Source organism: Nanorana parkeri, unplaced genomic scaffold, assembly GCF_000935625.1.
Source record: "Nanorana parkeri isolate BGI_ZX_2015 unplaced genomic scaffold, ASM93562v1 scaffold870, whole genome shotgun sequence".
NCBI lineage: Eukaryota > Metazoa > Chordata > Amphibia > Anura > Dicroglossidae > Nanorana > Nanorana parkeri.
The window spans coordinates 592,540-606,648 of record NW_017307138.1 but is presented as its reverse complement, the minus strand read 5'-3'; the positions used below and the strand labels follow the sequence as shown (position 1 = coordinate 606,648).

General features: G+C 41.2%; 1 protein-coding gene across 2 annotated transcripts in view; it reads right to left on the bottom strand.

The window, feature by feature from the left end:
- Positions 1–362: 362 nt before the first annotated feature.
- The window catches only part of AP2A2 (adaptor related protein complex 2 alpha 2 subunit), a 78,775-nt gene continuing 65,028 nt past the window's right edge, over positions 363–14,109 (bottom strand). The window contains exons 17-23 of one of the 2 annotated variants that reach the window (XM_018565662.1): positions 10,843–10,925; positions 9,479–9,568; positions 6,074–6,197; positions 3,569–3,685; positions 2,748–2,817; positions 936–1,070; positions 363–537 (exon numbers count right to left, since the gene is read on the bottom strand). In XM_018565662.1, the coding sequence (XP_018421164.1) occupies positions 460–537; positions 936–1,070; positions 2,748–2,817; positions 3,569–3,685; positions 6,074–6,197; positions 9,479–9,568; positions 10,843–10,925 (697 nt within the window). In that variant the 3' untranslated portion in view covers positions 363–459. Of the gene's footprint in view, positions 538–935; positions 1,071–2,747; positions 2,818–3,568; positions 3,686–6,073; positions 6,198–9,477; positions 9,569–10,842; positions 10,926–14,109 lie in introns of both variants that reach the window. The other variant, XM_018565663.1, reaches the window with a different exon arrangement.

Below are 14,109 nucleotides of genomic sequence, written 5' to 3'. Positions count from 1 at the left end.
TCGTACGATAATCGTACGATAATCGTACGATAATCGTGGGAAATCCCGCGATCATGCGATAAATCGGCAGGTGTATGGAAGGCGTGCAACCGTTTTTACTGTGCGAAAATAAAATATCAGCTGCAGGTGGTCTACTGTAAGCGCTTTTTCTTTTACAAATGACTTATTTGAGGAATACAGTTGTTTAAATTTAGCTCTGCTTTAAATGTTCCCACATTACACTTTCATATTACCCATTACCCTTCTCCACCTAAAGCTCTCCTGCCAATCCTTGTAAGGTACAAAAGCCAGCCGATACAAAATCATATACAACATAAATTTGTGCATAAATATCGCATGAGATGAAGAAAGATAAACAGACAATGTGTTGGGAATATTTATTTTCACTGAGATGATAAGGAACTGGCAGTAAAGGGAAGATCACAAAGACATGGGTTCTGGAACCAGAGTGATTGAGGTCTAAAACTGCTCAGAGAGCAGGTCACACAGTCTCTGGGATACATCTTCTTTACTTGTGCGGATGGTGAGCCGGTACATCTGTTTGGGCAGAAAACAAAAAACTTATGAGTAATCTTCTGTTGTCAGGACAGAAATGTGGCAGCTGTTGCCGACTTGTTTTTGAAAGTGAAAACTCTCTGCTTGTCATCCTTATCCTTCCTCCTCCACTAGGTAAATCACCAACCTGGCACATTCATCTGCATATCAACTACTGGGATACCTGATATCTGTGTGTTTGTTTCAGTCACTAACTAGAGAAACAAGGATGACAACCTCAGAGGTTTCACACTAAAAAAAGATGCCAGCAATGGAAGCTACATAAGTGAAAAAGTAACAAAGACAAATATTTTACTCAGGAAATTACACAACTTTAAATCACTTTGGAGGATTCCAAAAAGGAACATTCCCAGTCGTCAAGCTGTATATATAAAACTCACCTGTGCCTGCACATTGGGTTCGAGGCGTAGCAGGCATCCTACCTGCCGGGATTTTGCTTGGATGATTCCAGCGGCCACGAAATTGGACGGGTTTGGATCGACATTTTCTAAAAGGGCAGGTCCAAATCCAATGAGCTGAGAGGTGAACACATATATATTACACCATAAGTATGCACAATATAATCTCCATTTATGGCATTTGATTTAGTTTCTAATAGCTTGAGATTGATGCTGGCAGCTTTCAGTGTAAAAAGCCCCAGCCTAAGGTCTCCTTCATACTAACTTTCCTCTAATAACCCCTCCTGCAGTCCTCACACCAACCCACCCTGCAACCCTATACTGCCATAGGTAAGATGGATAAAACCACAAGGGTGCCTACAGCCGCTTCCCAAATCTTCTGGTCATGGCCAAATGCCTGGGCTCTTCTGAAAGCTCAGCCTCTAAGCGGAATAAGCAGGAGGCAGGCAAGCTTCAAGGCTATAAGGAATTGACAACGCTTTATTGGAAATTTAGCCATAACAGGGAGGTTTGGGAGGCTGCTGCAGGTATGTGTCAGCAACTTTAGGCACCAGACTATAAAAGCATAAAAAACAGTCATGTAGTGTGAATAGAAGTCCATTGATAGCCTGGGACACTATACCCACAAAACATCCCATTGTGAACATAAAAATTAGCGGACAACGTCGTCGAACGACCACATACACATCCGTCTCTACAACCAGTACTACATATGAAATGGTCGTACTACTCTGTGTAATAATGCAGAAACAGCTAATAGGTCCTTCCCACAGATGCACATTGTTTGCAATGGATGAACAGTTCAAGCTCTAAGTTAGTTTATCTGACTTCAATGGCACACGTAAGTTCATGTAAGCGTTTGCAACAATGTGGAATGAACAGCTTGAGCGAGTTAAAGGAGAACTATGAGGTGAGTGATTTTCACTCATCCTCATAGTTAGAGCCAGCCTGTGACAAAACCTATCAGACGACGGCTGTATAGATCGGGAAGTGAGCACATACCGTCGCTCGTTCACTTTCCAATTATCTCCCTGCAGAGAGCGGCGACTGCAGGTCACCGCACCCCGCAGAGATTTCCTCCCCCCTACGATCCTCCAGCGTTGACTGGAGAAATGGGTGGAGCTGGGTGGATCTCAACAGCATTATCAAGATCTGTCCCACCTGCAGCACTGTCTAGTATATAGCGAGCTATATACTTAGCTTTGGGTCATCGGAGGATGTTAGTATATGTCCTCCCGTGACCTTTAAGAGAACTATGGGATAAAAAGGTTACACTATAGTTCTCTTTTAAGTCCTTAGTTGGAAGGAATGGAAACACTATAATGTATCTAGCATGGAGGGAGCAACTGATACATTATTAGGCAAACAATATAGAAAAACAAAAGACTGAGTAAATTCATGTAGATTCTCCTTTTTCTTTCTGTACTGATAAACTTAAGAGGCACCAGCAATTTATACCTGCAACACTGTATCCCACTCCCCAGGTGACAGTCTCCTGAAGTAAACTTAATCCCATGTTTGCATCTTTACCTCTCTTTCACTAGGATCCTCTGCCCCTGGAAGCTGGGTTCTCCTGCATTGATTTCAGATACTTACTACCTTCTAAGCCTACAGCTTTTGCATTTCTTGACATTCCAACAGTGGCATCTATAGGATATGAGCTGCTACTACAAATCATCAGAGCAACTCAAAGATCTGTATATTGTATCATGCAAGCTGTATTATTACATTCTTCAGAGAATTATAGTAAAACCAACAAAACTTTCATATTCTATTCATATATATGGAACCAACCTTTGCTTTAGTGATTTCAGTATCCATCGGAAGCTTTGCCTTGAAAATGTTCTGCACTTCTTGCTTGGGCCTGGAGAAGCAACATAACATTACACTAAGCATTTAGCAAGAATCAAGTAGCTCAGCAAAATATTGTGTAGACTATTTGTAAGAGAGTGTTATGGCCAGTTAAACATATGTACACTCTGTATTTCCCTATGGACATATTGTAAGGTGTATTTGAAAAGCCATTTTATATGTGGCTTCCATAAAGAAAATCTTACTAAAGTTTTCTTTACAAATGCATAGGGTTTAGAAAATAAAAAAATACATTTTATACTACGAGTTAACCCAGATGAACTTTGAATATCTGGCCATTATAATGGGGATTTCTTCAAGAGTAACTATTAAAAACAGTAAGCATGACTGAGCTAATTAAAAATATTATAAAATAGGTAAGGGATCACGACCCACACCAAAAAAATAATCATTGTCTAATAAATCAGTAATAACTTTACAATTTGGATAGAGATGTCCCATGTGATTAGTTGCGCACCTCTACAGGGACACACAAAGTCAGTACATTGTGAATATAGGGCTGCAGCTAACGATTATTTTCATAATCGATTAGTTGCCCGATTATTTTTTCAACTAAATCGATTGGTTGCATTAAAAAATAAATCTCTCTCTCATGTTTTCTGCTCATCACACCTCATGCTGACTGAGCCAAGCTAAACATACCATTTAAATATAATGCTGTCATTATTCATCTAAATAATCATGGATGTGCTGTTCAGCCACCTGACCTTACTCAAACGATTTAGTAACTGAGACAACATTACCCACTGAGCTGTTTCCAACGCTGAAAAAAGTCTTGGCCTTCCATTTCAGTTGGTTGAAAAAATTTATTGACAGTGATGGGCAGCGTCACCGAGAAATTTTGGAAAGCACCCGCGTACCTAGAGAAAACATAACAGATTTACCTTAATAGCACATTTGATATCACCCAGGCTGTATGAAGCAGATTGTCCTATGCCAGGCTGGAAAAATGTGCAATATCTCCAAGTCCAGACATTCTTATTTACACTGTATACCAAAGTCAAGTGGTGTTATACTCTAACATCCATATAATGAATTGTTCAAAAACTTTCCCACCACATCAACAGCCTCAATCCTGCCACCCTAAAGTGTCTCTAACAACACATCTGTATTGTGCATGTTGATATCTACACCCTGCAAATTTCATAGAAAGTGGTATGCTCCACCTTTTATTGCTTAATAATAGGACATGTTGCTTCTTTCTTTTTTTCATATCGCTATAGGTTGAACTCGATGGACATGTGTCTTTTTTCAACCTGACTATGTAACTTGCTTAAAACAGCATAATAAAGATTGACCAGCACACAGTTGATACGTTTTCCATGTCACAGATCCAACTTTTCATGGACACGTAGGCCCCCCTTTAACAAGAAGATAATATATTTACCCATACGAAGTTCTCAAATCCCAAGGCTCATACATCCTTAGAACCCCGAATCTCTACCATTCATAAATGTAATCCACTCTCACAGCATCTCATACATAATGTAAGAGTCTTTCAAAGCACTGAGATGGTTTTTGTGGTCGTATAGACAGATCCTCCCAGTTTAAAGTTTATTTCCACTTTTGCAGCCAAATTAGGATAACACCTACTTTAGAATTGTCACATGTTCCCATTTACACAACTTTTAAAAATGGCAAATTACCTTTTTTAGATGCTCTTTTTGCCAATTCCATGACCGCTTGTGTGTGTTGGGGGAAGTTTCAAATAATTAACCCTGTCTGTACTGGCATATTTCATTATAACTTGTAAACTAGCACGACTGTCTGTCCTAACAAAGGGTTAAAGATCTGAGGAATTGTATGTTAATGAGAGGGAGCTCAGTCTGTCCTTAGTCTTTCTATTAGCACAGACTTTCCCACTACTGAAAATGGGAGAGAAGCTTGCAAAGGCCTGCAATTCAAACACATCTACAAGGCATCTACAAAAAGGCCAGAGATAAGAAATGGAAGATCAAGAAGAGTCTGGTTGCTTGCTGGTTAGGTATGCAAAGCAAAAACGCACTACCACTGCCAAGGAACTGCAGAAACGTTTAGCTTTCATGTGATCAGCAATGCACAAGTCCGCAGTTCAGCAAACATGTCTTGCAGAAAAGAACCATTATTCTCACATCTAAAGTATACAACACTTCAGAAAATGCTGAGCTGTGATGAAGTAAAAATTTAACTCATTAGCTAGAATTGTGAAAAGTACTTGTGGATAAAGAATATTCTTGGGTTTTGTTACACGCATTGTATGGTTGACATCTACACACAGATGATTAGTAATCTAGCCTAAATGCCATTCCCAAACCTGAATCTTAATATCGTGAACTAGCTTATGATTGATTTTGAGGGGGGTTTTCAATCATACCCTTGGAACAGCTTTTTACCATCAGTTTTTAGATTTTCTATGAGATATTACCCTTCAGGGATACTTAATGTCCATTGTTCCATTTACAGGGTCAGCATTTCCTGCATTCTGGCTCTCACACAACCCCAAACCATAAGAAATGCACCTAAATGTTTGAAAGATTTTAAATGTGTATTTTTAAATCAAGGAAGAGTGGGATATGTTCCTAAAGGAAGAACTTAAAACTTAGTAGTCCACAAGACATGCGCAGGGTCAGGGGGGGTCCCAAAACTTTGCACAACACATTTTTTAATTTTATTTTTGTTAATCCCAAGAAATAACTCCAAACTGTATATCAACAATTGCAGAAACAAATGAAAGTAGAAATATTGTCTCTGCAGAGCGTGTATTTATCTTTCACTGAAAAAAATCATCAAAATGTGTCATTAGATCAAGGGTGTTTAAAACCTTTGCTTAAGGCCATGTAACGTATGCTGTACATAATGAAGAGTATACATTCACAATATGAATTCATCTCCAGCTTTAGTTTTTTTTTGTTTTTATTCCCTGCTAGCTATATAGGAAAAGGAATAACAATCATGGGCTGAATTTGAATGGTATCACAGGGTAATACAGATACAATATAAATTGCAGAAAGTAAAAGTCTGAATTTAGGGTGATGCCATATACATTGTATTCTAGCAACACATGACATTGTTCTACAATAGGACTAAAAGGAACAGCATACCTGAACTGAATGCCGATGACTGGGGACTCCACAACAAAACTAAGAGAAGCAGCAAACCTAAACTAAATGTTGAGGACTAAGGCCTCCACAACAGAAACACGAGGGGCAGCATTACTGAACTGGATGTTGAGGACTGGGGTCTTAACAGAACTAAAAGGAGAAACATACCTGAACTGGATGTTGAGGACTGGGGCCTCCACAAACTCCTCCACGCACTCAATGTTGACCACTTGCTGCACCTGGGCACCTCCATCAACTGTGGATTCCACTGGCTTAGACTGGAGATTCAGACATAAAAGGCCGTCAAGGAGAATAGGGCAGTGGTGATTGTGAGACCCTGCTCTTGCAAAATCTATTACTTTTACGCTACAAATATAACCTCATCAATGTCAGTATTTCAAAGAAGAGCAAGTTTTAGATGTTACACGGAAACCAGCCAAAACTCATCTACACGTGTTTCATGATCTTCAAGATTTCTGAACAATGATCTTTAATCCACAGGCAGGCAATATTAGCAATATAAGCAAATAGTCATCCTTACTCAGAGCATAGTTATACATAGCAGACATTCTGCAATGTTTACAGCATGTCACCTTATTTTCAATTATTGCTACTTAACTAAAGGAAAACTTAAATCTTGATAAAGCTTAACAGCAAAACACTTCGGAAACACCTCCCTGGCACTTGCACACCACTGTGTAGGAGTTAGCGTGACAAGGCTCAATTTCTGAAGAGGACAGCTTATTGCTATATCTCTCGCTATTGTAGAGACTACAATTTCAAATTACAATAGCAGGCTGGCTATTGCTCCCACCCACTGAGCAGAGCAGCGGACCCGAAAGAGAACTATCTCTCTGTTCAGTGGGTGGGGTTTCAATAGCCAGCCTGCTATTGGCTATTTCAAATTACAATAGCAGGCTGGCTATTGAAACCCCCATCCACTAAGACCTGAGAGAGAACTTGATTTTGAAATAGCCGACAGCAGGCTGGCTATTGCTCCCCGTTGTTTACATTCTGCTGCCGACTGCAGAACCTAGCCGGCGGCGGGCAGCATGATGTAAACAAAGAATTTGGTAAGCAACTAAGGTGGGCGGGTGTGTATTTGGGGTGCTATTCAAATGAATGGCAATGTAACGCACTAGTGATGCACCGATACTAGTATCGATATCGGTGCCGATATCGAGTATTTGGGCGAGTACTCGTACTCGCCCAAATGCTCTGATGCCTAGCCCGATACTTCCTGTATCAGGAAGTCGGGCAGCGCATCATTACACGCTGCCCAGTTTCCTCTCATGATGAGGGAGCATGGAGCCGGCCTCCCGGCCAATCAGAAAGCAGGGCACCACGTCATTATACGGCGCCCGGCTTCCATGATTGGCCAGCAAGATGGCTCTGGCTGGGTACCGGAGGAAGGACGCACCTGGCTGGAGAGGCCCCGGGGGTGACAGGCTGGACATGCCGAGGTGAGAGATGACAGACTTTGCTGTTAATCGGGAAGCCGAGTGGCAAGTCTTTACACGCTGCCCGGCTTATCAGGAAGCCAGGTGGCGAGTCATTACATGCCACCTGGCTTCCTGAATGGGACTTCCGGTACTCTGTAATTGGTATCGGCGAGTACCGGAAAAAAATTATCGGTACTCTGTACCAAAATACCGGTATTGATGCATCTGTATAATGCACCTCCCACACCAGAACGTGCAGTAGATGCAATTGCGTGGTGGGGTGCATTAATCGTAAGGGACTGTGATAACACAGTCTACTAATGTGAATGGGCCCTCATAAAACTGAGGGACACACAACTACAATCTCACAGACATTGTCAGACACATACACACTACAAAAATAAATAAATGCTTCTTCTAAGATCCACTCATTCTCCCTACCTTGCGAGAACTGGAGTGGATCCTCAGCCTGAGGTCCAGTGTGGGCTGCTGTGCTGTGACTGAGCTCCCTCCATACGTGCATTGCTTGTACAGCTCCCTTGCGCACCCTGTAGAGGTGTTGGGAGCCAGAATGTTATGTCACTCCGGCCCAGGCACCTCTACAGGGCACGTGATGGAGCTGTAAGCAACGCCCGTATGGATGGAGCTCCCCGCGGCCATACCCCCTTCCAACCCCCACCTCAAGCTGAAACTCGGCTGCAGGCAGCATATTTTGAATGGCTGCTTGGCGCGAGAACTGACAGTGTTGCTCCTGGGGAAGACCTCTCGCCTACACAGTGGAAGGCACACAAACTGAACACGGGGTTGCAACACACTTTTGGGTCGCGACCCACCAGTTGAGAACCACTGCTCTAGCTCATGGACATCCCGCCTAAAGTTAGGTGACCACGATTGCACTGAGTGCTCCAACTGTGGCCGTACCAGTGTTTTACAAAGTGGCAGAATTAGATTTCTAATACAAGTTAATACAAGTTAATATTAAACTTGTTTTTTTTGCTGCAAGCAGTTACCGAGTCTGTACTCTACAAGAACCCTTATATCTTTCTCTATCTCGGATTTACCCAGCGAAACCCCTCCCACAGTGTATTCTGCATGCATGCAAATAATGTCCTCCAGCACATTTAAAAAGTTAGCCCACACCTACATATATGATATTGAACTGCATGTTTTGTCACTTTAGAATAGTAATGTTAGAAGTACTGCTGATGGTCAATGACAATACTGTCAATTTTTAAAATGCTGTACCCAGGAACATTTAGAACTCAAGAAAGAAATATTTAGGTAAATATTATTATTATTAAGTGTACTATGTATGTGACGGTCCTAATTTATCCAGGTTACGGTATAACTAGTAGTAGTGTGTGACCTTCATATGGACTTGTTCTGTAAATGTTGGAAGACTAGGAAAGCATAGATACTGTTATTGAAGCCCATACTGGGCACTTTCAGAAGTACATTTACTAGTGAAAACGCTCCGATACTAAACACCGATAACGGTGCTTTCAATTTTTCAACTGAAGCGGCTGCCTCGGGTCCCGCACTTGCTGGGGACCTTAGCAGCCTTCCCGTGAACCGGCATTATAGCTGATGTTATTCAGCATTGCTATATAATGTATTGCTGAGATTTGTAGTCCCTCTACAGCTTGGTATCAGTGGCAGAACTTCCAGGGTTGCAGCAGGCAACTGCGACAGGGCCCTGGCACTCCACCATTGTCCTAAAATAGTCTGTATTGTTTTAGAAAAACTGTCACATGACAAAAAAGGTATCAGTAATTAGTAATGGCGAGCACTTGAGGAAAAGTACCTATACTCCTACTCGGTCTTCAAAAATGGTATCAGAGCATCCCCATGGATCATCTGAGATGCTTCTTTAGTTGTGATTGAGTACCAAAACATAAATAACATCACAGAACAAATCCAGTTGGGATTGTGCTAGATTTTTCTTTTGGGTAGTTGTTTTTGTTTTTTAAATAAAATGGCTATACACTCCATAGTTCATAACGTCTGCACTTATATTTTTAGACCTCCTGCATTCACAAAACCTCCCATATTATAACCTACTAATTTTATTGCAAGTACTGCTATATGTATACAGAAGCACAATTATTCTGATTGATTTTAGAAAGGATATTGGCTTTAAGCTCATCTGAGCAAATTAGTGTTGAAGTGAAGTTCTGGAACTGAGAAGACATCTTGTTTCCATAGAAAATAAACATACGACCTATAAAATGTGAAAGAAAAAAAAAAAAGATCAAGACAGGGCTTAAAAATAAAAAAACTCAGGCTGCCATCTGCAGTCTGCGGCTGCTATTGCAACAGTTAGGTATTCTTGCAGTAAATCAAATTGAACAACATATGTCTATGGAAAAATGCACAAGCAGAAATGACCCTTCGTAAAAACTGCCAATTCAAAGCAATACGTAGATCCAGAGGTATATATACTTATTCTGCAACAGTTGAATTTGACTCTGTCCCTCTCACTCCCGAGTGTTCTATTGGTCGATGAGGCCTCATCACCAGTGACCAATCAGGAATTTTGGGAAGTGGGGCGAGATGGTGTTTAGCTTGACCTTTACAGGAGTCCAGCAACTTGAATCTGGATCTACTGACTGTTCTAACATGCAGTTTTCTTAAATGAAAGAAACTTCTGCTTATGCATTCTCTATATTCTATGCTTGAATTGTTCAGGTGTTTAAACAGATGGATCACAACAAAACTTGATGATGATTGTCAAAGGAGCACTCTATTTTAGTGGGAGACGTTACCAGTTAAAGTAACGGCCTCATAACCTTTTTACTTACAATATAAAACATCAAATCCTCTCTGAATTGGTGCGGACACTGTCCTTCCTTCTGGAGGGTGGCTACTTTTGTTCCCCATGGTCCCCATGTGTGTTGTAAAGTAGCCACCGCTCCAAGCTCGCTCCCATGATGGACTACTACAATCTCAATACAAATTAGTATACTAAACATGACCTTGTAGTCCATCATGGGAGCGACCTCGGAGCGGTAGCAACTTTACAACACACACAGGGACCATGAGGAAATAATGCAGCCACCCTCCAGAAGTTAGGACAGTGTCAGTGCCAATTCAGAGATGATTTAAGGATCTACAAATACGTTTTTTTATTAGTAGTTAAAAAGGTACCTGAATGAATTTTTAGGATTTAACGCCCGAGTTTAGGGTCACTTTACAGTGTCACTCTTCTCTAAAGATAAACGGAGTGTGCTTCTTACTTTAGTATAATTGTTTCCTGAGAAGTAAACGTGGTTTACTGATTTTTTTTTTACTGCTTGGAGTTGGTCTTCAATGTGTAATGCAGATGTGCAGACATTGTTGTTATAACTACAGACTGAACAGGGTCCTTCTGTTTATCTTGCTGTAACCTCCAAGTAAAAATATACATAATATCCCTCTGCTTCCATGGGCTAAATACGCTCCATTTGCAGTGCTTGGATAAACACCCAATAGTTCAATTGCATTGCTAACGCTTACCCAAATTTTGGCGAAACTCTGATTTCAAGCCAATCTGCAGCAGCTGATTCTCGAACAGGACGCCATTATTTTTGCAGATAAACCTTCAAAATGTAGAACAAAAAGATACAATTAATGATCTCCTATACAGAACAGAGGGAATTATTTTTCGAAGGGTTTAATAGTAATGAAGGGTAAAGGGAAAAAGTATGACTAAATTTACTAAAGTGCAAAGGGACATGGCATTTTGAGCACTAGAACTTGTGCCATCACACGAAGGTTCTCTATTGGCAGTGTATCCGAAAGCACAACATGCCATGTAGAAGCATAACAAAATGTGTCACTTGCATTATCAATGATATGGGGTTGATTTCTGGGAACCACAAAGATCTAATAGAAAAAAAAAAAAAAAGTATTCATCATAAACATGGTAATGGCTGATTTGGCAAGGTGAAATTTCTCAAAGTGGACCTGCCACCACGTTGCTGACATAATGCTACAAAAATGAATAGGGTAGACACTGTACTTTTTATAATAGTTTTGGCATTTTCACAAGTGTGGCATTAAAGAAAACAGCTAGGAACTCATCGTGCCTACTCTGGCTACACAACATTCAGTTAAAAAGCATAATGTAAAGGGGGGTTAAAGACCACATATTTTAGTATCAGGTTCTAGACTGCATGTTAGTGCCTCCACTAACTCAGAGAAAGGTTAAATGATCACATTAATTGATTTTAGCAGTTCCTCATTTTAAATCCATAAATCTTGATTTCCCCTATCCTGCTTATATTTAACGCTTTTTCTATAGGGCTTTACTTCTATTTTTGGTCACAGAAGTGCATTTATTTAGGCCGGGTTCACACCTGGGCATTTTAGAGCGCTGATCGACGCGCTGTAAAACGCTCAAAACAGTGAAGTCCCATACTTCCCTATGGGGATGGTTCCCACCTGGGCGTATTTCAGCCCGTTGAAACGTGCTGAAAAACGCCCTACGCCCAAACAAGTACAGGAGCTTGTTTGGGGCGTTTTTCCATTGGTATTCCCGAGTGTAGCTCGGGGTTAACAAAGCGGTTAACCCCGAGCCACACTCGGGAATACAGCGTAGGACTTAACTTGTCCGCGATCTCCGCTGTGTCTTCCGGCGGCTGCCGATTCCGGGTTCCGTCCCTTGCAAGCGGCCGCCTCGCAGGGGGGCAGAGCCGGCGGGTAGTTTTAAAGTGGAAAAAAAAAAGAGAAAAATAAAAAAAGGGGGGAAAACAATCATACCGCCAGTGAAACACTCGTTTCACTCAACGGAAAAACGTGCAAAACCCAGCCCTATGGTGACAGCACAGAGCTGCGCTGCAGCCCTGAAGGATCCCAACAATATTTTCAGGATCTACCACAATGCCTGATTGACAGCTGACTCTGCCTCTTTAGAGCCAGAGCCAGCTGTGCTTGCCCCCTTCCCTGTCTGTCCAACCAAAGAGCACTTGAGAAACAGAGGGGAGGAGAGAATTTTTGCGCACAGCGGTGTTGGACATTCACTGCTCTCTGCAAGGGGAAGTCATGAGCAGAGTGATGAGCACTTTGTAACTACCGTGAAAAAACTGCACTAGGAATGACCCTCACACACATAAGACAAGCTGCAACAATATATGTGATGCTAGCACCTGTGTAATTGTGAATGCTGATTTGTTGCGCTCAATCTGTGCCCCACAATGAATCTAAAAACATGTGTCAGTGTCAACTCAATCAGACTTTGGGTGTATCCGTGTGCCAGATAATACAACCAAACAGTGTACAAAGTTCTCACATTGTATGAGCCAGTGTGTGCCAAGCCAACAGGAGTGACCCACTACAGCTCTGAGCGTTGGGAAGAGTATATTTTACTCTCCCAATACTTCTCCTTTAAGCCCCCATTTACAGTAGAGCCTGAATGTTTTTGTAGCATGTCTTTCAGGTGTGAACATTTTTGCTTTAGCTAATGGAAAGCTAGTAACTTGAAAGAGATGGTTGTTAGGCACGAACTTGTGTGAAAAACATGCATCATGCATGCTTTCAAGCACTCCCATCGAAGTGCATGGCCCCAAAAGGCACGATTCTGCCTAAAAAAAAAGGGTCATGTACCTTTTCAAACTACAAGTGACAAGCTTGGGGTGAACAGGCAGCATTGGAAATAAAGGCTCAGGTGTGAATGGGGGCTAAGATGTACACCCACCAATGGATAGTTGCATCCTGTGCAACCGTCTTGTTTGTGCGTTAGTTTCCTTACCATTTTTATATCCTTGGTAAGGAAAAGCTCCTATTTTTACTCCAAATAATAATGTATAGTATATAGTAATGTTGAAATATGACCTACTTATCCCTGTGTGTCTATATATTAATTTTTTTATAATAAAATAAAATAAAAAGCACAGTGCCTACCTGTCCTAGTAATCCTTTGCAGTCTTAGGACTACTGCAGATCTTATTTAAGATACAAGTTGGTATCTTAAAGATTGTTGGTATTGCAAGGAATAAGGTAAGAAAAAGTGTTGTCTTTGCGAGGACCCAGCACTTACTTTAGTAAATCTATCATATAGTCATACATGGCAGCATTTTGAGGATTCAGTAAAATTCTGCAGAAAACACTATTGAGACTAGGAAGGAAGCATACAAAGGGGAATATTCGGTATGTTCTGCAGATCTTCTGGCAGGGAGCCCACCAGTAGCAGGTTATTTAATCAAATTTGGGCAGTGGGCTCTCAGTCAGAACCATGTTAGATATATGGAAACTAAGACACTCCTATTGTAATGCATGCAAATCATCAGAGCGCTCCAGGGTGGAACCTAAGGTGACCGTCTAATACATGATATTTGTTACATGGGTAGATGGAAGATTTCTGCATGTAACAGTTATCTGGTTAAAGCAGCAGTGATGTCTTATCTACCTGGGGAAATTCAACATTTTAGGTAAGTAATTCATCTCAACAGAATTGTGTGTGTGCTTCTAGAGTATATCTTTGTAGAAGGGAGTGGATTAGGCTCAGGTTTTTACTATTGCTTTGGTCCCAGTGAGGACATTACCCCTCACTGACAGAGAAAGTGAGAGGAACCGTCAAAATTAGATTTTATGGCTGCCTGAATACTTAGACGAGGAACAACCTCTGATATTAAATGTGATTTACTGCCTTTCTTTCAACTAGAGAGATTCTCCCTAACTTCTTGTCTTGGTGACCAGACAGTGATAAGACCACACCACTCCTTTCTAAATACTAAAATGTTTTTAGTGGAGATCCACCTATATCAGTTGCTGGAGGAACAGAAG